The following is a 23,166-nucleotide window of genomic DNA, read 5'->3' as shown; positions in this document are numbered from 1 at the left end:
GGGAAAAAGAGCGCAAACCAATCTGTCCCCAAGCCCGACAGCCCAACCTCGCGAGTTAGTCGAGCTAGTCTACTAGCCCCGACTTCATTGAAAAAAAATTGGAACCCGCATTGCATCTTTTGATATTAACATAGTCTGACCATCCAAGGTTCGATATAGCTTAACCAAAATTATATATAACTCGATTGAGGTATGTGACAAAATTTAACAAGGTATGATACAACTCGATCAAGATATGATACAATTCGATCGATATATGATACAATTTGATTAAGGATCTAGGATTTAGAGTTTAAATAGATATGAAACCTTTGAACAAGAATCTTTTCCGCTCGAATGATCATCCTTTGATCCGAAACGATAAGAAAAAACAAACAGGCTGAATGAGATGGAGAAAGTGACCCGCCAAACCTAGTCCCTTTTATCATCTACTTAAAAAATGAAATAATAAAAAAAAAAGGCCTACGCACAAGTGAAGAGAGTAGTTTTTACCAAAAAAAAATAAAAAAAGTTACACCCGATAACTAGCAATAATAGTGGGTGTGAGAGAGAGACTCGCCACTTTGTGATGTGCTTTTCGACAATTCCAAAGACCCAAATTCAACTCTCAGTGGCCTGCAGCCGCTATACACAACAACAAAGCATTTTTCCCATCCTCTAAACCCCAAATTCTTTTCTTTCTATAACACTGTCTCTACTCATTTCCATGCCTCACATTGGCTCTTTTATCACATATCAGGTAACCCCCACTTTCCATTCAGGCCTTTATGGCATCTGTTTGTTAAATCACTCGACTTTCGTGGTAAAATGTTTGTGGGGTTTTAGTGAGAAGTGCAGATTTAGTTACTACGCTTAAGAATGTTGCTGGGTTTTTCTTGATCGGCAGAATATGAAGTTTTGTTCTTTTTACGCATTCTGGGAGCCTTTTGCTGCATTGTGTGCTGGGCTTAGCTTTTTGTCCTCACGGTTCAGTAACCATTTTCTGAAAACTGGAGATTTTAGATGTGATTTGACTAAATGACTGGTAGATAGGTAACACCTCAGGATTTGAGTATTTCCTCTGTGGTTCTCCTTTTTTAATTGCATAATTGTTCGTGAATGTCAGATTGCTGGTTCTATGTGAGTGTCCCTGTAAAGGGATTTAGCAGTCGTAAATCATGTTTTGAAAATAATTTAATAAGTTGGTTGAAATAATTTGCTATTATTTATTCTTTTTGGACTTTTAAGTACTTGCTAAGTATTTTAATGTCCACGTCCCTTTTGAAGCCGCTTGTTTCATATGATTTATAATGTTTTCTTCTCTTGTTGGAGATGACGTTAATTTGTTGGATTTGTGTTTTCGTGCTTGTTAAAATATATGAAGGAGATTATTCAGCTGCGAAGAATTCAGAGAAGTTATGGAGGTCTATTGAATATTATTTTGTATATTTATTCTTAGACTACTTTCATACTTTGATATTAATTTAATCTTAAATGATACCTACCCTTTATATGATAAATTCTGTTCAAACGTGAAAATTTGGGACTTTATGACTACTTTAACTCAATAATAATCATGTGGACATTCTCAATCGTCGAAACTTTATTCTGTAATCAAGCTGTTGGTGACTAGAACGCACTGTTTCTCCATGTCACATTTAACGTTTAAATACAATATCCCAAGAAAAAGAAATCAGTTAAGTCTAGTCTAGAAGTGATTTTTAAGGTATTGATGCTTGTTTTCTTATGTAGATTTAGGGCCCCTTCTGCCATTCTGCACACATTGAAGATGGCGACAGCATCATTCTCTGGTTTGCAATTTTCGATGTCAAGATCATGCATTCCTTCATCACAGAAGATTGCTGATGCAAGTGCTGTGGTTCTTGGTGGCAAGTCCAAGATTGGATCATGGAATAAACTTGCAAGTGCATATAATGTTGCATCAGTGCAATCTTTCCAGCGGGGCTTCACTTCATCGTCCATAAAATCTGTCAAAAGTGTCACAAAGGCTACATCCGAGTCTAGTGCAGAAAGTGCTGTCTCAGGATTGCCAATTAATCTGAAAGGTATCATTCAGTTTCTCTGATGCTCTTTGTTAATATTAATTTTTATTTACATGTCTCGATGACGTTTAACTAGAGTTTAGGCAACATGTTAAATTTATGATTATTTAACCTGCTCATTCCATATTTACTACAATTATTTCAAGGTATACTGAGCCCCTGATTAATGTAAAGCATAACCTGTTTCCTCGCAGCCACTCAAGAGATGGTGGTTACTTGGCTGTAAAAAGCTATTGAAAGTTGGCCTTTTTAACTGAGGCCAATTTATATAGTAGTTCGATACGTTAATAGCATCTAATAGTCAGATTTATCAGTTTTTTGTTGATAGTTTCAAGAAAAGTGAGTTTTCTTATGGAATTTTGTAATTTGAGTGATTATCTTTTTTATATATATATGGATTTTGCTGTCATGGCGTATGAAAGTTATTATAGCTTTACTGAAAATAGCAATATATGCATAGGTAAAAGGGCTTTTATTGCTGGTGTTGCTGATGACAATGGATACGGATGGGCAATTGCAAAATCTCTTGCTGCAGCAGGAGCTGAAATTCTCGTCGGCACATGGGTTCCTGTAAGTTATTTGTTTTCTTTCGGATAAAAAGCTTGTTACTTATTATTTGTTATACAAATTCCCTAGGTTCTGTCTGCTGACTTTTGGAACAAGACCTCCTCTCCTCTTGTGAATATGTTTTCTACCAGTCCAATTATGTTGATACATTCACTATTTGTAAATAATTTCTACAGGCTCTGAATATTTTTGAGTCCAGCCTACGGCGTGGAAAGTTTGATGGGTCACGCATGTATGACTTTCAGTACTGTTACTGATTTTGTCTGTTAGACTATGCAATATTCTGCTAATACAAAACTATGTTCTTCAGATTACCAAATGGATCAATGATGGAGATTACCAAAGTTTATCCATTGGATGCAGTTTTTGACAATCCTGATGAAGTGCCAGAAGATGTAAAAAAGAAAGGCATAGGTTTTTTTCTTGTTTTTCATGTCAGAATTTATATCCTAATGTTTTCTTTGTTTTTCTTTTTGAAATTTGTATAGATAAAAGCAAACAAGCGGTATGCAGGATCCAGTAAATGGACCGTTCAGGTATACACTAAATTTTACATGGTTAAAATGGTCTCATGGTTGCCATCTTGGATAAAATTGTTGAATGATATACTTTTGAGAAAAAAACTGGAATTTAGGGCTGAAAATTATGATTGCTTATTGTAATGCTTAAGACTGATTTCAGTAGACTTCTGTAGCCTTTACTAATCTGGTGTCACATACTGTAGCGTGTTTGACGTCTTTAGTCAAGAAGAACACGCCTCTCTCTCCCCCACCAAATAGAAGCTTAAAGTCATTTTTTCTTTGTTTTCATCTCTATGACAAAAAATGCTAAACTAAGAATGTATTTTGATTTACCCTTACACATTTTGGTTGTTTTTCTTCTTTCCTCTCTTGTAAATGTGAACAAATGATTTTCTTATACATCTTAAGTAGTAATTCAAAACTAGTGTTTGACATGTTTGATATAAGATTATTACTTTTGAACCAATATGTTTCATGCCTTGTGTGACTTTTATGTACAAATAGCAGTTATGACGACCATGTCGCCCTATATTTTTGAGTATGAATTATGCATAGGTCATTCAACTACTATTCTTACATCATATCCTCTGGATATCGTATTACAAAATGTCTTAAGCTAAAGCTACAGCACTTTTATATTCTACATTAAGGAGGGAGACGATTCTTTACCGATGTCTTTTCATTTGGCTAGTTAAGCATATGATATTTTTCTTCTGGGGAGTTGAAGAACCCTGGCATTCTATGAAATATTTAAGCCTAGTGGTATTTTTTAATGATATTGTGAACTGTGCCTCAAGCTGTCCTGATTCCTGCCTGACTTAATTTGCGAGCTTTGATATATCGGTTGTTTATTGCTATACTTTTCAGGAAGTTGCTGAATCTGTTAAGGAAGACTTTGGCAACATAGATATCCTTGTGCACTCACTTGCCAACGGACCAGAGGTACAATAGATACGTTGATAAATTTTAAAGTTCCTTTATGCATTTGGCATCTGGCTTTAGTAAGAAGTTAACTTTGATATAGGTGACAAAACCATTGTTGGAGACATCTCGGAATGGATATCTTGCTGCAATATCTGCGTCTAGTTACTCCTATGTCTCTTTACTAAAGCATTTTCTTCCAATTCTGAACCCAGGTATGTGCCCTATCTTACATGGCTTGCATTGTATTACTTCCTACTTTCACCTATATAATTTTATCTTTTATGATTTGATTTTAGGTGGCTCTTCAATCTCTCTGACATACATTGCTTCTGAAAGGATCATTCCTGGGTATGTTGATTATGCCATAGAAAGTACTTATCATTCTTGGATTCATAATTTTAGACTGGCAGTATTCATGATCTAAATACTGATACAGATACGGTGGTGGTATGAGTTCTGCAAAAGCTGCACTGGAGAGTGATACCCGAGTAAGCTTCCTCCCCCCAAAATTCTCCATTTCATGGACTGACTCATATGTGCTTCGTTGCTTCTTCTTCTTCTTCTCTCTATTTACATATTTCATACCTTTTCAGGTTCTTGCTTTTGAAGCAGGAAGAAAGCGCAAAATTAGAGTCAATACTATATCTGCTGGTAACCTCTCTCTTTTCCAGTTTCGGGAATCTTAATTCTGTCTTGCTAAGATTTCATAACGGGGAAGACGTTGGTGGGGACTGATGGGTGCCTTGCTTGGTCTGTGACATTTTGCACAAGTGGGCATGCGGGTGCAATCTGTCAATTACGTTGGTTGGGTATCTTAAATTTGTTAAACAAATGCCAGACCATCTCTTTTGTTATGGATTGGTAATTAAAAATGAACTATTCATTTGGGCACGTATGTATGGACTCGGTTTGAATTTCCACACCATGATTTTACTATCTGTTACATTCAATGCTGGCTCTAGTCAACTGTGTCCTTAACTGCCACCAAAATTATACCAAATAATTGAGTGGTATTTTATATAATTAACACGAATTAAGTCTTCTCTTCAATAGAGTAACCTTCTAGTTCCATTTAGATTACGTGTTTTTTGCTATTTCGTGGTTCTCTCACCCACTGCGGATAATTCCATGTCTGTTAAGTTAACAAATTTCCTTCAATGTTTGTTAACAAATTCACTGAATTTAGTTTTTGTGATTAACATGTTGACACTGTATTTTTGTCCCTAGGTCCACTGAGAAGTCGGGCTGCAAAGGCTATTGGATTCATTGATATGATGATTGATTATTCATTGGCCAATGCACCTCTACAGAAAGAACTATCTGCAGGTAACAGTCATCAGAATGATTCCTTGTAATGTAACTTCCAGTTTCAATCTGTGATCATTTGCACAACTGAGTTGAATTGTGTTCTTACAGAGGAGGTGGGCAACGCAGCTGCCTTCTTAGCATCACCTTTGGCTTCTGCTATCACTGGTACTGTTCTATATGTTGACAATGGTCTGAATGCTATGGGTGTTGGAGTTGACAGTCCAATATTTAAAGATCTTGACATTCCCAAAGACCAGCATTAAGTGGCAGCTACCCCACAAAAGCTAGTGTCACCGGAATTAGCATAGCATTGGCGATATTATTTATTTTTCTTTTTTCAATCAGACAGTAGGATTTAGAGTTGAGGATTTGCTTTGCGATTTGTAGGCATATTTTTGGAGTTTTTCCCTTACGGCTTTTAAACCTTTCTTTTGGCACTATGCCAAAAAATGCAGGTCATATGAATATGAATGTAAGAATCATTCTGTGGTCTATGTTCACGAGAATTGAAATATAAACTTGCAATAAAAGTGTATTCTTGTGTGACGTCTATCCTGTGGATAAAACCTTGTGAGTTGTGACATGACAGAGAGTGCCTTAGCTAGCCATTGCTCTTGCACATGGCCATGCTAGGCATGAAAAGTCGCATGCACCTTAATACCATAATACAAGCTCGTATATTTTTAGATTCGTTGGTAACTTTTCATATATTGATTGTTTATAGGATCAAATAGGAAGGTTTCGGAAACTGATATTACAATTTAAGTGTGGACAGTAAGGTATGAACTGGATTGATAAATTGATAATACAAAATTACAATCATGGATTGATCGAAGTTTAACTATCAAATTAAACTTGTGTAATAAGTGTTTCCTTTGTCGACGTGGCCTCTAAAAATGATCATTGGAAGCTTTTAATGGAAACTTTATCCTGGGGTCATATACAAATATACACTCAGAGCGAGGGTTCAAAACCTTCTGCCATTGAGGAAGTTCATAGGTGTCCTTTTCTTCTGTTGAAGAGAGACCCCATAAAGAGCCTGTGACGGTAGTAGGTTGCACCTCCAACAGTCCATGTGCTACTTATTGAGAGAAGAAATTGCACCGGGACACCTGCAACACAACCTTATCATTCTTTAGCCAGTGATCATTAGATTTAGATACCTTCTGATGTTTTAGATGCCGTTTCTTTTCCTGTATATGTGCCTATCAAGCCAACACATGACAGCCAGAGCAGAAGTTTTCTAAATTAAAAAATGGTTTAGACTCTTTTTTCAACTTTGCTAGTTTAGTTTATGGTATGCATATTGGGAAACCAAAGCCAGAAATAATGTCAATTATGTTACATAATGTAAAAGCTAAAACTATTAGCTTCTGAGTAAACATGAAAAATCACAAATGAAAGTAGAACCAAACAAGTTCTATAGACTATAGTACTCACTCGGTGTTTTTTGTTGGGGCACTTGTGATTCATCTTGGTTGTACCCTGTGACATGTAGGAGAAAAGTGATGAGGGTTCATAGTGTACGAGGAAGACAACAGAGCATAGTAGTTTAGAATAGCGATTATCCTCACATCTGGACGAGGAACTAAACAAGTTCAATGATATTTACTGTGTTTTTTGTTGGGGCATTGGTGATTCATTATGGTTGTAACCTGCGACAAGAGAAAAGTGATTGAGGATTCATACTGGAAGAGAAAAAGACAACAAAGCAGATTAGTGTACGAGGGATGGAGATTACGCCTCACCTTCACCTATATTACAATACAAACTCTGCAGTTTAGCAAAGATGTCCACAAGAGGAGCAGAAGCTGAAAGTGTAGGCTCAGTTTGTTCATAATTGGATCTGTCATCAGAGAAGCCATCATTTTTATCTGGACCACCCACGAGGGCACTACAGATGACATTAGGATTTGACTCAGCACGGTTATACCACAGCTCAAATCCTTGAGTGCAGCCAACCTCACTGTGAAGAGAAAAGATTGAAGCAATGGAAGTGCCTCTGGTGAACATGAAGAGGATATTTTGCTTCATATCCAACCAAGTAGCTCATATCCGCCGGGTTATTACCAAGGATATAATCAGCCTGTGTCAATCAAAATTCACAGTTTCAGTATACTATTTAAACCACGCATTAAACCATGATGGGCAAAACTTTTATTAGATGCATTTTATTCAATTAAAATTGGAGTTTCGCTGGAGTGACTAGTAGTAATCTTTTATACAAACTTTTATTATGCGGAATTCTGAGACTAAGAATAATTTTTATTAGAGAACATCAAACTAAAGATTTTTATGGCAGATTGCAAATGATACTTGAGACTTAACAAAGTTGAGGAGCTCCTGAGGCTGAGTTTGTCCATCTGGACAGTTGAGATATGCTTTTGTTGCTGAGACGTAATTAGAGTAAACAGCTAAAAGGAATGTAGCAGAAGAAACATACTGCATGTTGTTCCATTCACGCACATATAGTAAGCCAAGGAGCATAATAGGCTGTAGAATTAATTTTCTAAATTAGCATCTAACCTGGTGTTTTCTGGTCATTGTAACCATCATTCTTTTGCAAGCAGGCACACGAAAAATAATCTGCCTTGGCCTGGTATTGCTTGGTTGGACCGGTGCTGACGAAATTGTCGGAATGGACCAGGTTGATGGACTAACGGGCTAACGAATAATAGACAAGATGGTCGATCTTGTCGAACTGGCTAGACAGATAGGATAACCAGATGACCAATTGGACGAACTTACATATATTAAACTTATTTATACAAATATATTATTTTTTAAATTTATTATTATTAAAAAAATAAATTAAAACAAAAAGCCTCAGCAATGCTAAAAATACACAAAACCATCTGAATAAGATGTTTCAGGGTTTAAAAAGGGGCAATTTTGGAAAATCATAATAGTAAACTTTCTTAATATTATAAACAATAACAGCAGTGGTGAAGATATTTCAATTTTTTCAATTAGTATGGGGTTGCATTTAGTAATGATGGGTACAAGAATCAAAATCTGAAAACAAAGGCCCAGAATTCCAAACCTAGGAGCTAGGTTTGTTTGGGTTCTTCATACGAAAACGCTTTAAAACCGTCAAAATACACTCCTCACTCCTCATCGCAGCTTGATTAAGGTATTATCTAAGAAACCCTAAATCATTCATTTCTTTTCTCTCTAATTAGGTAGAGAAGGTGAACATGATGAAAAAAGGATGAGTGATCATCAAACATTACATAACGTGTTTGATATGATCAAATTCTCCATCGCTACGTTCTTTCTGATTCACCTTCCTTCACAGTTCACCCGCCTCTTTTAGTTTTATTTACAGCTTTATTTTATTTAATGTAATATTTCTGCGCAAAAGGAACGAATTAAGAACCTGTGTTGTTGCAGAAGCGAGTCGCGAATTAGGAATGGGCTTGGTATGGGCCACGGCGGAGGATTTGAGCCGCAACAAAGCCCGAGTGCTGTCGCTTTATAGGCAAATTCTACGGAGCCTGAATTCGCCGGCACTGCCATTGAGTTTCGCGGCGAGGCTCTCGAAGAAGGCGGAGGTGCGAGCAATGTTTTGGGTGGGTTCCGATGAACGCTCTCAGCACAACATTGCTGACCTAATCGACGCAGCAGAGTACTCTCTCTCTTTTCTCAGAAAAGGCCAACTGCCTCCTCGTCACATTAACTAAACAATACTAACATGTTTTTTGATTTATAATGTAAATGCATTTTAGTACAGTATATTTATAATGTAAATGCATTTTAGTGTAGTATATCTATAATTTTATGATTGCATAAATGCTCTCTGTAAATTGATAATTTTTGGAGCATTTATTCATAATTTTCTCATAAAAATTATACATATGTATGCGTAATGTTGTATTTCATATCATTTTTACTTTATTTGTTTTCATTTCTTTTTGTGTTTTGAATTTAGTTTCTCTTTCATTGTAACAAAATAAATATATGTATGATTGATCCGTTTAATGCAATCATCTAAGCCACATTTCCTAGAATGCAATGGATCATGCATAGAATAATAGAGTAACTTTCAAGGATCAAGGAATGTCAGTGTTATCCTTTTCGGATGGGTCACCTCCAATTAATCTAACAAGATCAATTACTATTAAGTTCACAATTTCGCTCACCACAGCTTATGTTAATCTCTTTTACACAATATCGGTGGGGAAGAATGAGAATAAAGTCCTAAAATTATTAGGAAATAAATAATATGTAAGTAATATAAGTATATCTTAAATAATTATGGTATGCATTTATGTAAAATATCAGCTTTATGAAATAATTAAAAAGGTAAAAGATTTCGTTTAAATTCTTATATTGGATGATGTATTTGAAAAACAATTATAAGATTTGGTTTAAATTCTTATACTAGAGGGTGTATTTGGAGACAAATGACATAGAAGAGAATGATGCTCCCTTCCCCACCACCAAATGCATCATTCCATACCTAATTTGCTCTTTCAATAAAACAGATGTCAACATCCGTTTCACCTCCAACGGATGCCAACATCCGTTTCACCTCCAACGGATGCCAACATCCGTTTCACCTCCAACGGATGCCAACATCCGTTTCACCTCCAACGGATGCCAACATCCGTTTCACCTCCAACGGATGCCAACATCCGTTTCACCTCCAACGGATGCCAACATCCGTTTCACCTCCAACGGATGCCAACATCCGTTTCACCTCCAACGGATGCCAACATCCGTTTCACCTCCAACGGATGCCAACATCCGTTTCACCTCCAACGGATGCCAACATCCGTTTCACCTCCAACGGATGCCAACATCCGTTTCACCTCCAACGGATGCCAACATCCGTTTCACCTCCAACGGATGCCAACATCCGTTTCACCTCCAACGGATGCCAACATCCGTTTCACCTCCACGGATGCCAACATCCGTTTCACCTCCAACGGATGCCAACATCCGTTTCACCTCCAATATGAAAATTATTATAATAATTAATTAAATAATAATATATAAATTAAATTAATAATAAATATTTTATTAGATAAAATAAAATTAATTTATATATAATTATATAATAAATTAATAAACTAAAAAAAACGTGACACATCCGTTTAACTAATTATATAAAAAAATATTAAATTAATAAACTAAAAACTAAAAAAAAAAAATCTTAAACAGATGTAGCCACATCATGTGACATATCCGTTGAAGTATTTTTTATTTAACGAAAGTTGATATCCGTTGAAGAAAAAATGTGAAAGTGTAGAATATTTTAAAATATAAAGGATAGGAGTAGTGTGTGGAATAACTGATAATTTATCTGTTATAAAAAGTTTCTCATAAGTTAATTTTTAGGAGTAATAACATTGATGATGAAAACCGTTTTTTCCCATCAATATATAATTAAGAAAAAAATAACTCAATTCTAACTCATCTTAAAAATACAATATGTGATGAGACAACAATAAAAACAAGAATTATATACGTAACAATAACTTACTCATTTTGTTATGCCAAATTAAAAGCATGTATAAAATATAAAAAATTTAAATTTAACCCATTTTAATTTTATTCTAGGATTAAATTTAATTAACATTTATGTTTAATTTTCTTATAATTACAAGAAATTTTTTAAATAATGACTAAATGAGTAAAAATATGTTTAGAGATAATTTTTTAATTAGAAACTAATTTTTTTAGTAGTTAAAATTGTTAGCAAAATGATGAAGATGAAGTTTTGATGATGTCCAAATCAAGTCAAGATATATCAAGATTCATGAAGATTCTTTGAAGACTTGTTTTTGTTATAAAAAGCTTTTGTAATAATTATAGTTTAAGGTTTAGAACTTAGATTTGTAGCAGGTTTTGATTCTTGTACTTTCATACTTTGTATTTGCTGTTCAGAATAAAAAACACACGGTTTTAATCGATTAAATCAAGTATTAATCGATTAAAACGTTGCAGGTGCTGAAAACTCAACTGGCATGGAAATAATCGATTAATACATATTTTAATCGATTAGGTAATCGATTAATCCTTAAAATAATCTATTAAAGATGACCGTTGAAGTTTTCTGACTTTTGAAAACTAGTCGTTGCACTCGTTTTAATCGATTAACAAAGATATTAATCGATTAAAAGCGTTAAATGGCTGGAAACGAAGAACGGAAGAGTATTTGCGTGAGTCTATAAATTGGCTCTCATTTTCCATCAATAACAACTCTTCCCTTGTGCTCTAGTACTCAGAAAATCATTGAGATTTGTGTTCTTGTTTGGCTTGTGAAACTCGTGTCTGTGGAGCTGGTGGAGAGCTGCTGCGATGACAGAGGAAATAGCCGGTTCATCCTTGGTGTGTCTAAGGAGGTGTTCGGAAGAGGAAGTTCATCCTTCGTGAAGTATTCGGAAGAGATGTTCATCGTTTGTGAAGACTCAAAGGAGGTGCAGGTAACAAGAGAAGTGATTTCTAAACTTTTACAAATTGTTTCTTTGTGATTGTAATTTGTAATTGTTTTGTGAGTAGTAAACTGTTTATCTTGTTTTGAGATAAGCGACTGGACGTAGAATTGGTAAGATCCAAAACAGGATAAAATCATATGTGCAAATTGCTCTCAAACAAAAATGTTAGTAATAAATTTAAAAATCAATTCATAATAGATATTATTTATTATTAATTTAAATTTTAATTATAAATTTTAATTCATAATATAAAAAACTGTTTTAATTACCAATCATTTTTAGTTTATAAATTAATATTTAAATCGGTTACTACAGTAATTAATTATTTTAATCACTAAAATTTGTTACTATTTTAAAATTTTCTTTCTTTTTACATCATCATTCAATAAGTAAAATAATTTTATTATCCTTTATAATACTTACTTTCTAAATTAATTTCATCTTGTGTTGGATGGTTTAAAAGTAAAAATTTGGGATATAGAAATGAATGGATAGTATTATGTACAAGGTCACAATTTTCATTTATGTATATGTTGGAGTATTTAATGAATTACACATGATGCTGTTGCGAGGTGATATGAATTTGACACCATGTTCCTTTGTCGGGAGTTACTATTCTTGAGTTAAGGGAAAATTATTTGAGTTTTTATTTTCTTGCATTAAAGATAGACTCTAAGTATATTATTACAAAAAATGGTTATCATAAAACACTTATATTTATTGAATGGATATTCATAGATTTTTTTTTCTTCATCGGTCAATTTAAGTATATATGGTAGAAAGTACGTTTTCCTGAAACAATAAACGTGAAACAGAACAAAAATGTAAAATAAAAAGCATAGAAAAAGCCAGTCAACATTTTTGCTACTTTTCACATGTATTATTATTATATTGAAAGGAAATAAAATGACAGAAATAAATAAATAAATAATTATTTACAATTGTGGTCATAAAAACGTTAAGGAATTTAATGATTCCACAATATAATAACTGCATTAGCATGTTTAAAAAATTCTATAATATCAAGAGTCGTGACAAACTGAAACCGCATATTGAAACCTGAATTTGACAAGGTTCTATAATTCTAATCAATCACTTAAGTATATCAATTATTGGGAGTTGCTCCCTCCACCCCCACGCATCTCTTCCTCCACCTCCCCTTTACCTTTTTGCCCCTTCCTCTATCTTTCTTTTACTATTTTGCCCCTCAGTAACATTTTATTTTAAAAATTATTGTTTTTTAATTTTATTCATTTATAACATATTTCACTGATAACCTACGTAGTTCCTTGTATGAGTAAAATATTTTTCTGAAAAGCTTGGTGATCGTGAAAAGAATTATCAAGCAATCTTCCTCCTCTTGTTCTCAGTGGTGCAGTGTGTTTATGGTGTAGTGTCCTTATTGTGGTTCTTCTCCAGGTACGTAGTCATAATCCTTCCTATAATCACAAACCCTAAACCTTTCCCATACTTCCAATAATCTTTTTAATATCAAGCATATAATCTTTGCATGAACAGTAAAATAAAACCGAACGTAAAAGAAGCTGTTTCTGGGAAGACATCCTTCAACGGATGTTGACATCCGTTGAAGGATGTCTTCCCAGAAACAGCTTCTTTTACGTTCGGTTTTATTTTATTTATTTATTTTATTTATTTATTTTATTTATTTATTTTATTTACAGTAACTTATATTTAAATTTATAATTTAAAATGTTATATATGGTTAGTTTCGTTTTTATTTTATTTGTTTATTTTATTTACAGTAACTTATATTTAAATTTGTAATTTTAAATGTTATATATGGTTAGTTTCGTTTTTATTTTATTTGTTGATTTTATTTACAGTAACTTATATTTAAATTTATAATTTTAAATGTTATATATGGTTAGTTTCGTTTTTATTTTATTTGTTTATTTTATTTAGAGTAACTTATATTTAAATTTATAATTTAAAATGTTATATATGGTTAGTTTCGTTTTTATTTTATTTGTTTATTTTATTTACAGTAACTTATATTTAAATTTATAATTTTAAATGTTATATATGGTTAGTTTCGTTTTTATTTTATTTGTTTATTTTATTTATAGTAACTTATATTTAAATTTATAATTTTAAATGTTATATATGGTTAGTTTTTAAACGTAATAATTTTGTTAAAATATGAATTTGTTATAGATGATTTTTGTATCTTTAATTCTTTAATAATTTGATAATTATATAAAAAAATTATTTATTACTCTATTTATATCAAATATATAATTTAATTATATTAATATTTTTATATTTGTTTGATTAATTATTAATTATGTTAATAAGGGTCATTATAATTTTGTAGGTGATTATTATTAAAAATGAATGAATATCTTCATATGGATTCTCAGATTGGTTGTAGTTTGAAATCTGATTTGTCTTCATCAATTAGCAAAGTTGTAGAGAGAGATTTAACAAATAGATTTACAACAAATGAAATATTTCATTCACGGGAGCACTTAATTCAATGGGTAAAAGGGATGGCTTTTGATTTAGGATTTGTTGTGGTAATAGTAAGATCTGACATAGCTACTGGTGTACGGGGGAGAAAAACGTATGTCATACTTGGATGTGAAAGAGGGGGAAAATATAGGAAATACAAAGCTGATGCAGTGGCTAGTGTATACGGCACTCGTAAATGTGAATGTCCGTTTAGATTAAAGGGTAAACCATGTTCAGATGGGGCCGGATGGGTGTTGAAGGTGATGTGTGGACATCACAACCATGAGTTGGCTGAAACTTTAGTGGGTCACCCTTATGCTGGCAGGTTAAATACGAGTGAGAAGTCATTACTGGTTGATATGACAAAGAGTAAAGTTACACCTGCAAATATTTTATTAACACTCAAACAAAATAATGATCGAAATGTCACAACGATTAAACAAATTTACAACGCAAGGCATGCGTATAAACGATCATTAAGAGGGTCCAGAACTGAACTACAACAACTTATGATGTTGTTGGATCGGGATAAGTACATTCACTGGAGTAGGTGTGCTGATGATTCAAAGGTTGTTACTGACTTGTTTTGGACACATCCTGATGCGGTGAAATTGTTAAACTCATTTAATGTTGTATTTATGATGGATTCCACATATAAAACAAATAGATATAGACTTCCGTTGCTTGAGATTGTGGGTATGACGTCTACAGGGTTAACCTTCTCAGCAGCATTTGCTTTCTTGTCTACTGAAAGGCAGAGTAATTTCACATGGGCTTTGGAAAAGTTGAAAGGTTTATTTTTAACATCTGAGGGTGGTCCTAAAGTTATTGTGACTGACCGAGACTTGGCTTTGATGAATGCCATATCAAGTGTATTCCCTGAGTCATATCAGATGTTATGTCGGTTCCACATCCTTAAAAATGTTAAAGCTAAATGCAAAATGTTAGTTCATGCTACTGAGGTTTGGGAAGTGTTGATGGATGCATGGGTAAATGTGATGGATTGTGCTGATGAAAGCTTGTTTGCTGAGTATGTGAATGGTTTTGAATACGCAAGCAGATCATGGCCTTTGTTCTTTGAATATGTTAATCAGAATTGGATTATTCCGTACAGCACATACTTTGTAAAGTTCTGGACGAACAAAGTAATGCATTTAGGGAACACAACCACAAATAGGTATGTTGTAATGTTATTTTATTTATTTGTTTTGTAGATAAATATTTATTTGTACTTGTTGAACTATTTTTTTTGTTTCAGGGCTGAATCTGCTCATTGGAGCCTGAAGAAAGTTCTGGGCAATAGTATGGGTGATTTGTGTTCTTGTTGGGATAGTATTCATAACGTCATTATCTTACAACACAACAAGATTAAGGCGTCATTTGAAAGTAGTTTGTTGCTCAGGAGTGACTATTTTAAAGGCTACATATATAGAGAACTTATTGGGCGTGTGTCTCGATATGCATTGGATCTCATTGCTAAGGAATTGAAAATAGTGCAGCAGATAGGATTGGACTCCTCAAAGTGTGGATGCGTATTGAGACGTACATTTGGTGTCCCATGTGCATGTGAATTAGCACGATATGATCCTAGGATGATCCCTATAGGTGAATTTCATATCATGTGGCGAAGATTGCATTTCTCAAATGTTGAATTAAATGAAACTAAGCCTCAGTTATCCATTAAAGATGAGTTGAAACAAGTAGAAGAACGATTCAATGAGGTTGACATTGGCGGTAAAGTCACCATCAAGCAGAAGTTACTTGAAATTGTTTGTCCTACATTGACATCAATGGTCCCTCCATTACATAAAGTCAAGACAAAGGGTGCACAAAAAAGTAAAGTTAAACGAAGTGAAAGGTCTACTACGCGGGATCCATCATATTTTGAGTATGTGGACGCCTTTCATTCAACCATAGAATCTTCATCTGTGAGAAGTAAATTACAATCAAAGCCAAAAGCAATGAAGAAAAGGAGAGTTCCAATGATAGACCAGTTTCATTCTACTACTCACCCCTTCATTGTGGACGTTGTTGATGTTGTGGCTGATGGTCACTGTGGGTATAGATGCATTGCTGCGTTGTTGGGACTCGGAGAAGGCAAATGACGCCAAAGGGTGTCACCAATCCGAATCCATCCAGAATACATACAGATGCCGAAGAATGGCCGAATGCCTCGATGCCCCTCATACGGATGCCATACAACTCCACTGTATGTCAGCGCATCCAACTGTGACCGAATCTCTGCGAGAGTGGAACTCTGTCTAGGGCTCTGCCACCTCATGGCACGTGGTGTGGTATCATCGTAAGAAGTCACCAACCGCCTCCTCCCCAAGCCAGGGAAATGTTCGTATATCCAACTCTAAAAAAATAATCATTCAATTAAATTACATCCATGTTCGAACATGGAAATAAATACATGAAATAAATGTCAAAGTTATAACTGTACCTGAAATAGAGTCAAATATCCAGCCATCTGCTTCGTGGACGCGAGACTCGCATCCCCGAGCTGCTCGTACAAATAGGCGAGTGCAGCAACACCCCAGGCATATCTGCCACACGCGTGTACGTCTCTAAATAACAATAAGTAAGACACGCGTATAGAACTGGCACTCTTATTTGCAAAAATCGTACATCCTACTAGATGCAACAAATATGCTCTAGCAGCATAGTCCCAATGCTGCGACTCACACCTCTGAACATATATCTCTCTAAGCCAGCTGAGTCTGACTTTCGGACCACGTGCGTCCTCCATCTCAGCACCTGCTGTGCCACCATCAACGCCGAGCAGTTGCACAAGGGCTGTACGAGCCTCCTCAAACTCCAACTCCTCCAAATCACACATTTGTCCCATCACGGGCAGGTGAAGTAATGTCGAGACGTCATCAAGAGTAATCGACATCTCCCCTATAGGGAGATGGAAACTACTGGTCTCAAAATGCCACCTCTCTATGAATCCGAGGAGTAACCCCTTATCAACGTAATCATAACAAATCCCTGTAAGAGGCATCAAACTGGAATTCAAGACAATGTCTTGAATTCCCTCGTGGCATGGTCCTAACTTATTTACTTTTTTTCCGTGGGAGATCAACTTCAGTGTGTCCCCTCGATCCTACACATCAATATTTAATAAATTTTCTATTAAAAAAATAATAAAATAAATTTTATTTTTGCACTCACCCGGCCTTGGGAAATAGCATAAGCTACATGCTGAACATAGTGCGTCAGCAATGAATGATCGTGTGGACCTCCAGGAAATCCAGCGACATCCTCTTGTATGTCATGAACATCTGCATGCTCCTCTCCATGAGTCTCATACGCCTCATATGTTTGTTCCTCAACGGCTCGCTCCTCAGCTATGGGGTCATGCTGGATAGGAGCTGCCCGACTTCTACGAGCAGAAACGGTAGGTCTTCTCCGAGCTTCGCCCTGCGACGAACTCTCTCCTCGAGAACTCTCTCCTCGAGAACTCTCACCTCGAGAATTAAAAGATGCACCACGTGTTCTTGCCATTTCTAACAATAATTTGTTTATTTAATTTCAAAAATTAAAATAAATTATTGTTTCAAATATCATTAATAAACTATAAAAAATGCAATTCAAAATAAATTAAACTAATAATAATTAATTTATTAACTTACAACAAAAATTAAATAAAAGAAACAATTAGCTAATTAATTAAAATAATATATTTAAATACATTTCCATTTAATTATTATTAAATTAATTATTATTACAAATACAAATTTACTATAAACAAAATAAATACAAATACAAATTTACTAATATTAAATAAATTAAATTGATAATATTTATTTTAAGAAATAAAAATAATTTAAATATATAAAAATTTTCGTATCTAATTCTTAATCAATTTATTTACAAACTACAAATAAAAAAATTTATAAAATATTCAAATAATAATCTAAGTCAAAAGAAAATTTAAAAACATTTAACAATAAATATATCAAATATATAAATATATATTTCAGTTATAATAATTTAAAAACAATTAAAAACGTAAAAAAAATTCAGCACAGCCGAAACGGATGTGGGATATCCGATTGGCCTTCAACGGATATCCCACATCCGTCGACGGAAGTCGGACATCCGTCGAAGGCAAACGGATGTCCCACATCCGTTTCAGCCTTTCCTGCACAGTAACATCGTCGACAAAGCACGGGGTGAAAGACGAACCTGGGACGCAGATCTGCTCGTTTCCTCCGCACACGCTGTTTCCTCCGCACCAGTGTTGCTCCACACCAAACGATCTTCTACAAAAACGAAAAACAAAGAAAAAATTGAGAAATAAATGGAGAAAGAAATGGAGAAAAATGGAGAAGTTGGAGACGGAAGTGAGAAATCTTACGGAAGTGAGGGAGAGTGACGAAAGTGGGAAGTGAGAAATCTTACGGAAGTGAGGGAGAGTGACGGAAGTGGGAAGTGAGAAGTGAGAGATGAAGATTGGTAGGGTTAGGAAAAAGTAAATTTAAATTAATTAAAATATTAAAATAAAAAAAGTAAAAAAATTTAACTTTAGGACATAATTGGAATTATATAAAATTGGGACAGGACATAATTGGAATTATATAAAATTGGGGAGGTGGAGGGAGAAGCACGTGGGGGTGGAGGGAGCAACGCCCTCAATTATTTTGACTAATGCACCAATCAGACACCATAAATTAAAAGCAGGTGGGTTCTGCTTCTTTGTTTTTTTGTTCATAATTAAATTTTTCAATACTTATTATTATTAATTATTTATTTTAATATTCCTTGGACACTTAATTTATTTTATTATTATTATTAAGATAATAAACTTAAATCTACCTTAATTTTATAAATTATTAATTTAATAAAGTGTAATTTGTAATCTAGTGGGTTCCAAAATGTTTTGGAAAGTGAAGTCAAGAACTACTTTTCTACATTTATTGGTTTTCCTTTGTTATCTTCTATTATTTGTGAAAGTGGAGTAGATGCAAAAGTCGCTCCAACACTCAAGTTAGTTAGAGAATCTAATTGGTTATTTTTATTAATTTTACAATAAATACAATCACCTACTTCCTTATTTTATTTTTATATTTATAGGTTTGGGTTTTTGATTAAGGTTGGCCACGACCCAATAGTTCATAAGTATGTTTTCACTAGTGCAAAAACAACGTATAACGTCATGCGTTTAACGTCGAACCACTAAATAGTCAACATTTAAAATGACCGGTGACATTTTTGTAAATAAATGCAATTATTAAACGTCGTTTATAATTGTAATTCGACATAAAAATATATAAAATGTCGAATGTCCTAGAGTTAGACGTTAAAAGGTTAGTGAATTCAATAAAAATTTGAGCAGGAGATTGAAAATTCATTCACTTTATCTTAGTGCGCGAGATCCTCTTCTCTTCTCAAACTTTTCTCGAACGAAGTTTGACGACCATCACATGTAATCTTTCTTTCATTTTATACAAATGCATGTTAATTAACTACTTTATGTATGATTTTCGTTTGTTTTAACCGATTATTTTCGTGTTCTTGTCCTTCATAGATGCATTCTGCTTTCTCTCTCACGAGTGACGACACTTTATTCCGATCAACCCACCTTTTGAAGGTTAGTTTTTGTTTTCGTTTTGAAGAACTTATTTGTTGAACTTGTTTGTTGTTGTTTTTAACTTGTTTATGGTTGTTGTTTGGTTGAACTTGTTTGTCGTTGTTGTTTGGTTGAACTTGTTTGTTGTTGTTTGATTGAACTTGTTTGTTGTTGGTTATTGTTGTTTGTTGTTGATCAAAGTTCATGCTTTATAAAATACCAAAAACTTGAAATTTGTTGTTTTTCTGCTTTTCAGATCTCGTAGAGTTGTTAAAAAGGATCACAATTAATTAAAAAAATTTGATTAACATCGAATATTGACAAAATTCGACGTCGTATATTAACAAAATTCGACGTTAATTTAATGTCGAATTTTTTAAAATTCGACGTCAATTTAACGTCTCCTGATATGACGTCATTCGCGAATTCGCCGTTAAAAGCCCAAAATATTCGATGTTGTACGCGATTTTTTACTAGTGTCTGTCCTTTTAATCATGTTGTATTTATGAAGAATAATTTACTTTGCACTTACTAATTGGTCAAGTCTAGGACAAAGACCAATTGATTGTATGATATAGGATCTCTCAAGCTTGTTTAGGAAGATCGACCAATTATATGGTACAATAGTTTTATCATATATTTAAGTCAATATGAAATTACCGTACATTTATCAAGTCATGCATTCATGAACACCTCATGTAAAAATTTAAGAGAAAAAAGAAGTCTAATACAAATGACATGTTCAAATTTTAATAGATATTTATAATTTTGATATCATATTAAATCAATGACTTTAAACATATGAGTCAATAAGAGAGTTACATTATGTGTAAAATAGTGAGTATAAGTTTTAGAGTGTTTTTATAAAAGAAATATCATATGTATTTATAGGGTTTAGATCCTATGTTATTTATGTGATTTAAATAGAGAATATGTTTCTTAGATACATGCTATTAAAAAGGCATTTAAAGACTATTTAAAGATATAATAAAACTGTCGAGATTTTAGTAATGGATCTTTGTTGAGTCATGCCACTTGACATATTTGGTTAGGTATATGCATAAGCTCCTCTAGTCCCGAAAATTTGATTTAGCATTAGTGATGCTCTTGATCGTCCTTACGGCCAAGTTATGCCAACTTATAAAGTTTTCAGGTGGATTGGCTATTCGGTCGAGCTTGTAGGTGGATTAGTCATTCAATCAAGCACTTATATCGTTTGACCATTCGATCGAGCTCTTATATCGTTTGACCATTCGGTCGAGCTCTTAAATCATTTGACCATTCAGTCGAGCTCTTAAATCGTTTGACAATTCAATTGAGCTTGTAGGTGTTTTGGCCATTTGATCGAGCTCATATATCGTTTGGCTATTCAACCAAGCTTGCATGTAAATTGATCATTTGGCTATACTTGCTTGTAAATTGGTCTTTCGAAAGCCATTGTGTAAGAATAACATTTCCATCTTATGTTGTTGACTTTAAGCAAACTTAATGCTAGACAGTCGACTTGGACAAGTTCAATTAGGTGTTGCCAACTTTGAGCAACTTTTATTAGGTGATGCTGGTTTGGATATATCCTTGATGTTCATTTTTTGCTAAATTGATGATGACTTTTTAACTTGCTTTTATACTATATCTCTTTATCGTTGCTTCACTTTGAGCACCCTCTTCTAGTATTTTTCACATCATTCATTCTCATTCTTTCTCAAGCTTGTTCTTACGTTTTTTGTCCTCTCTTGAAATTGCCTACTATATACAAAAGTGAATGTGATTAAGGTTAAGACTGATCGACCAGGCTGACCTGTGTTAAAAGATTGACCAAAAACTAATGAGCAAAAACTTGGAGATGTGCCAACTAAAAGGGATGAAAGAAAAATCTTCAAATGAATCTTCAAGTGAAAGCAGTCATGGTGAAGATTTATATGGATGGCCTTGTCGGCTTATAAGCAGAGATTGGTCAAAAACCTGATGAGTTCATTTCAAAATTCCAACAAGCAAAGGAAGAAAACGACTTTGACGCCAAAAAGACCAACAAGTTTGGGATTTCCAAGAGGAGGTGATCCAGGTATTGTAATGTCAATTTGCTCTTGTTTTTGTACTAGGATATTGGAATGTCGAGTTCTTCTTATTTTTGTACTCATATTTGAGATGTCGAGTTCCTCTTATTTTTGTACTTAAGATGTTGGAATGTCGAGTTGCTCTGTTTCCGGTCTAGTGCTTTGTTTGATTGACTTGGTGACTTGCCTCGCTTGGAGGGCTTTTTGCACCTTACTAGGAAATCTTTTCTCAGTATCAAGTAATTTGAATATCAACTCCATTATCGGTGTGAACTTTGAGTGTTAACTCTAATTTTTTCTTATATTACAATTATTTTCATGTTATATAAATTTGATTTTATTTCTAATTAATCCTAATTTTATAATGAAAAAAAAACAATTTTATAAAAATAAAAAGCTCTAAATTATCGTTTTTTTAAACTTAAATAAAATTTTCAGTTTAAAAAAAAGATAGTTAGAAGGTCAAAAGTTCATTATTTTTGCCGAGAGACAACCGACCTCTGATTTGGATTTATTAGGCCCATGTGAGTGACTAGAATATTAGAATGTGTTGTTGGTGGGGATTCATGTTTCTTTAGAAAAATGTCTATATAAGTATTGATGAAAAAGAAAGAACTGTGTTTATGAAATAAAATTTATAGAGATATTTTAATATTTATTGTTTTTAAGTTTTAAAACTGATTTTTTTGTTATGCTTTCTTCAATTTTTTTCATTAAAACTTTTGAATGTACATTTTAATAAAAATATTATATACTATTAAACTTTACAAATAAATAAAAGTAAAATTCTCCAAAAATTCAACAATCATATAAAAGAAAATCAAATTTAAGTTCAAGTTTCTTTTTTTGAGGAAAAAACTCATGTTAATAACTTTTTTTTTCTTTTACATTACACGTTAATAACTTCAGTGAATTAAAGTTAGCTAATGTAATTGATTACCTTTTCTAATATATGTCAAGTGAAAGAAAGCTAATCTTTTTATTGATTATAAAATGATTCTACATTTGGTTAAAAGTTTTTAGTGCGCTGTTATTATATAAATTTTTTTATTAAGAAATAAAAAGTGAAAAAGGAAAAGAAAAATATGAAGAAATCATACTAAATTCTTGCTAAAATTACATTGCATTTATACAGAAAAAAAGAACCATTTATGAAAAATAAACATGATTTCCTACACCAAAATCATTTTATATTTTGAATTTCATATACCATGAAAAAGGAAAATTCCTCCACACATTAAGAAGTTGATCATATTT

The 23,166-nt window shown here is 33.5% G+C and overlaps 5 protein-coding genes and 1 non-coding gene across 6 annotated transcripts; 4 read left to right on the top strand and 2 right to left on the bottom strand.

The window, feature by feature from the left end:
• The first annotated feature begins 536 nt into the window (after window positions 1-536).
• Window positions 537-5,908, top strand: LOC124843574 (enoyl-[acyl-carrier-protein] reductase [NADH], chloroplastic-like). The gene is made up of 13 exons (XM_047320352.2): window positions 537-739; window positions 1,732-2,045; window positions 2,503-2,612; window positions 2,786-2,841; window positions 2,920-3,004; window positions 3,098-3,145; window positions 3,998-4,072; window positions 4,155-4,266; window positions 4,351-4,402; window positions 4,491-4,542; window positions 4,648-4,705; window positions 5,282-5,380; window positions 5,471-5,908. The coding sequence occupies exons 2-13, from the start codon at window positions 1,769-1,771 to the stop codon at window positions 5,623-5,625; spliced, it is 1,179 nt and encodes a 392-aa protein (XP_047176308.1). The 5' UTR covers window positions 537-739; window positions 1,732-1,768; the 3' UTR covers window positions 5,626-5,908.
• A 1,191-nt stretch (window positions 5,909-7,099) lies between these two features.
• LOC148204363 (endoglucanase 5-like) lies at window positions 7,100-7,906 on the bottom strand. Its single transcript, XM_088105591.1, has 4 exons — window positions 7,889-7,906; window positions 7,679-7,804; window positions 7,363-7,448; window positions 7,100-7,256 (listed from the first exon to the last, which is right to left on the bottom strand). The coding sequence occupies exons 1-4, from the start codon at window positions 7,904-7,906 to the stop codon at window positions 7,100-7,102; spliced, it is 387 nt and encodes a 128-aa protein (XP_087961717.1).
• Window positions 7,907-8,551: 645 nt separating this feature from the next.
• LOC124843576 (small nucleolar RNA R32/R81/Z41) lies at window positions 8,552-8,650 on the top strand. The gene has a single exon (XR_007029294.1). It is a non-coding gene; the product is annotated as a small nucleolar RNA R32/R81/Z41 (small nucleolar RNA).
• A 125-nt stretch (window positions 8,651-8,775) lies between these two features.
• LOC148204362 (uncharacterized) lies at window positions 8,776-9,269 on the top strand. Its single transcript, XM_088091387.1, has one exon. It carries the CDS (start codon window positions 8,776-8,778, stop codon window positions 9,043-9,045), a length of 270 nt encoding a protein of 89 aa, XP_087947513.1. The 3' UTR covers window positions 9,046-9,269.
• A 5,046-nt stretch (window positions 9,270-14,315) lies between these two features.
• LOC124827635 (protein FAR-RED IMPAIRED RESPONSE 1-like) lies at window positions 14,316-16,382 on the top strand. Its single transcript, XM_088105590.1, has 2 exons — window positions 14,316-15,454; window positions 15,536-16,382. Exons 1-2 carry the CDS (start codon window positions 14,316-14,318, stop codon window positions 16,380-16,382), a joined length of 1,986 nt encoding a protein of 661 aa, XP_087961716.1.
• Window positions 16,383-17,223: 841 nt separating this feature from the next.
• Window positions 17,224-17,787, bottom strand: LOC148204361 (uncharacterized). The gene is made up of 2 exons (XM_088111194.1): window positions 17,455-17,787; window positions 17,224-17,271 (listed from the first exon to the last, which is right to left on the bottom strand). The coding sequence occupies exons 1-2, from the start codon at window positions 17,785-17,787 to the stop codon at window positions 17,224-17,226; spliced, it is 381 nt and encodes a 126-aa protein (XP_087967320.1).
• Window positions 17,788-23,166: the final 5,379 nt, after the last annotated feature.

Source organism: Vigna umbellata, chromosome 1 (genome assembly GCF_029865625.1).
Source record: "Vigna umbellata cultivar VRB3 chromosome 1, Vumbellata_1.0, whole genome shotgun sequence".
Taxonomy (NCBI): Eukaryota; Viridiplantae; Streptophyta; class Magnoliopsida; order Fabales; family Fabaceae; genus Vigna; species Vigna umbellata.
This window is presented reverse-complemented; position numbering and strand designations above follow the sequence as displayed.

Bases quoted from the DNA above. Each gene is read 5' to 3' on its own strand.
- LOC124827635 (XM_088105590.1), top strand. From the start codon at position 14,316: ATGGCTTTTGATTTAGGATTTGTTGTGGTAATAGTAAGATCTGACATA. The intron at 15,455-15,535 runs GTATGTTGTAAT...TTTTTGTTTCAG, and splicing joins GGGAACACAACCACAAATAG to GGCTGAATCTGCTCATTGGA.
- LOC148204363 (XM_088105591.1), bottom strand. The intron at 7,449-7,678 runs GTATCATTTGCA...TGATTGACACAG, and splicing joins TCAACTTTGTTAAGTCTCAA to GCTGATTATATCCTTGGTAA. The intron at 7,257-7,362 runs GCACTTCCATTG...TGTCATCTGTAG, and splicing joins CCTCTTCATGTTCACCAGAG to TGCCCTCGTGGGTGGTCCAG.
- LOC148204361 (XM_088111194.1), bottom strand. From the start codon at position 17,787: ATGGCAAGAACACGTGGTGCATCTTTTAATTCTCGAGGTGAGAGTTCT. The intron at 17,272-17,454 runs GTGAGTGCAAAA...TGCCTCTTACAG, and splicing joins ATGCTATTTCCCAAGGCCGG to GGATTTGTTATGATTACGTT.
- LOC124843574 (XM_047320352.2), top strand. From the start codon at position 1,769: ATGGCGACAGCATCATTCTCTGGTTTGCAATTTTCGATGTCAAGATCA. The intron at 4,403-4,490 runs GTATGTTGATTA...ATACTGATACAG, and splicing joins TCTGAAAGGATCATTCCTGG to ATACGGTGGTGGTATGAGTT. The intron at 4,706-5,281 runs GTAACCTCTCTC...TTTTGTCCCTAG, and splicing joins AGTCAATACTATATCTGCTG to GTCCACTGAGAAGTCGGGCT.
- LOC148204362 (XM_088091387.1), top strand. From the start codon at position 8,776: ATGGGCTTGGTATGGGCCACGGCGGAGGATTTGAGCCGCAACAAAGCC.